Source organism: Penaeus japonicus, unplaced genomic scaffold (assembly GCF_977035675.1).
Source record: "Penaeus japonicus unplaced genomic scaffold, GWHDUDI00000001_assembly GWHDUDI00000042, whole genome shotgun sequence".
NCBI lineage: Eukaryota > Metazoa > Arthropoda > Malacostraca > Decapoda > Penaeidae > Penaeus > Penaeus japonicus.
Window position 1 is genome coordinate 20,869,862 of NW_028234444.1, and position 2,500 is coordinate 20,872,361.

Consider the following 2,500-nt stretch of genomic DNA (forward strand, 5'->3'; position numbering starts at 1 on the left):
CAGGTAAGAGGAGGAGGAGTAGGAGTAAGAGTAAGAGAAAGGAGGAGTAAGAGTAAGAATAAGAATAGGAGGAGGAGGAGGAGGAGAAGGAGAAGGAGGAAGAGGAGGAAAAGGAGGAAAAGGAGGTAGAAGAGGAGGAGGAGAAGGAAGAGGGGAAGGGGGAGATAGAGGAGGAGGAGAAGGAGGAAGAAGAGAAGGAGGAAAAGGAGGTAGAAGAAGAGGAGGAGAAGGAAGAAGGGAAGGAGGAGATAGAGGAGGAGGAGGAGGAAGAAGAAGAGGAGGAGGAAAAGGAGGTAGAAGAGGAGGAGGAGAAGGAAGAGGGGAAGGAGGAGATAGAGGAGGAGGAGGAGGCAGAAGAGGAGGAAAAGGAGGTAGAAGAAGAGGAGGAGGTAGAAGAAGAGGAGGAGGAGGAGGAGGAAGAGGAAGAAGAGGAGGAGGAAAAGGAGGTAGAAGAGGAGGAGGAGGATAAGGAGGAGGGGAAGGAGGAGATAGAGGAGGAGGAGGAGGAGGAAGAAGAGGAGGAGGAAAAGGAGGTAGAAGAGGAGGAGGAGGAGGTAGAAGAGGAGGAGGAGAAGGAGGGGAAGGAGGAGATAGAGGAGGAGGAGGAGCAGGAGCAGCACGAGAGAGAAGGAGGAAGAGGAGAAAGAGGAGGAGGAGACTCAACATCTGACCACCAAAGACAACATCTCATCCTGAGAAATAATTCATTCTTAATTCTTATTAGTTCATTAATTCTCCTCTGCACTCACGCACCCACCTCCCTTGACCTCCCTTGACCTCCCTTGACCCACGCTCGTTCCTTTCGCAAGATTGACCTTTCCCTTTGTCCCAACAGGTGTACGGGCGGCTGTCCACGCTCATGTCTGACCCCCAGAACCACGAGACGTACCCCATTATCAAGGAACTTTACGACACGGCTGCCCGCGCCCCCGTGCCCTGCCTGCTGCCCCTCACCGTCTGTTTCCACGAGCCTTTCCAGGTTAGATGCCCGTCCGAGGCTAGTTCCGTTCGTCGGTGTAAGAGTAAGAAAAAGTAGGAGTAAGAGTAAGAATAAGAATAGGAGGAGGAGGAGGAGGAGAAGGAGAAGGAGGAAGAGGAGGAAAAGGAAGATTTCGTGTTTATTCTGGTCTAGGGTTTTTTTTCGTTTTTTTTTTTATGTGTGGGTATTTGATATGAGTTGCTTGTATATGTGAAAAATTAGGTTGATGGATTCTGAATGATACATCCGTTGCAGACGCCATTTTTTAAAGATGCGATGCTATTTTTTTTTTCTCCTCTTTCCCCGCCCGCCCCTCTGACCCGAGTTGATCCTCCTGCCCTTTGACCCGAGCTGACCCCCCGCCCCTCTGGCCCGAGCTGACCCCACGCCCCTCTGGCCCGAGCTGACCCCCCGCCCCTCTGACCCGTACTGACCCCCCGCACCATCTAACCCGAGCTGACCCCCCGCCCCTTTGATTAGAGTTGACCCCTCCGCCCCTCTGACCCGTATTGACCCCCGCCCGCCCCTCTGACCCGAGCTTGACCCCCCGGCCGTCCCTCTGACCCGATCTGACCCCCCGCACGCCCCTCTGACCCGAGCTGACCCCCCGCCCCTCTGACCCGTACTGAACCCCCGCCCCTCTGACCCGAGCTGACCCCCCGCCCCTCTGATTCGAGTTGACCCCCCGCCCCTCTGATCCGTATTGACCCCCGCCCGTCCCTCTGACCCGATCTGACCCCCCGCACGCCCCTCTGACCCGAGCTTGACCCCCCGCACCATCTAACAAGAGCTGACCCCCCGACCCGCCCCTCTGACCCGTACTGACCCCCCGCCCCCCTGACCCTACCTAACCCCCCGCCCCTCTGACCCTACCTAACCCCCCGCCCCTCTAACCCGAGCTGACCTAACCCCCACCCCTTTGTGTGTCGCAGGACCAGAACATGAAGCTGGGCGACGGGCAGGTGTACTTCAACGCCCTGATCCGCGCTCGCCACAACCCGCACTACGTCATCACGCTGAGCACGGAGCGCGGGGAGATCGCCGTCTGGAATATCTTCACGATGTCGCCCGTGCGCACGCTCACGGGCATCACGCAGCCAAGGAAACTCAAGGTGCGTGGAGGGAGGGAGAGGGAGGGAGGGAGGGAAGGTGGGATGGAGGGTGGGAGGGATGGAGGGAGAGAAAAGGAGGGATGGAGGGAGGGAGGGAGGGAAGGAAAAGGAGGGAGAGGGAGGGAAGGTGGAAAAGGGAGAGAGAGGGATGGAGGGTGGGAGGGTGGGATGGAGGAGGTAGGTAAGGAGGGAGGGAGAGAAAAAAAAGGGAAAGGGAGGGAGGGAGGGAAGGAAAAGGAGGGAGAGGGATAGGGAGGGAGGGAAAGGGAGGGAAGGAGGGTAAAAGACGAGAGAAAGAGAGAGAGGAAAAGAGAGAAATTAAAAAAAGAGGGGAAATCATGCTTAAATCTTTAGTTTAAAAAAATGAATTAATTAAAATAAACCTCTAAAAAGCAGACTCACCCAAAAA

General features: G+C 56.0%; 1 protein-coding gene across 2 annotated transcripts in view; it reads left to right on the forward strand.

Moving 5' to 3' along the window:
• LOC122259755 (NACHT domain- and WD repeat-containing protein 1) overlaps window positions 1-2,500 on the forward strand; it is a 111,123-nt gene that overhangs the window by 92,025 nt on the left and 16,598 nt on the right. For both annotated transcript variants that reach the window (XM_086535192.1, XM_086535191.1), the window contains exons 20-22: window positions 1-3; window positions 836-979; window positions 1,912-2,091. The exon at window positions 1-3 is cut by the window's left edge and continues 123 nt beyond it. In XM_086535192.1, coding sequence (XP_086391318.1) covers window positions 1-3; window positions 836-979; window positions 1,912-2,091 — 327 coding nt within the window. The remainder of the gene's footprint in view (window positions 4-835; window positions 980-1,911; window positions 2,092-2,500) is intronic.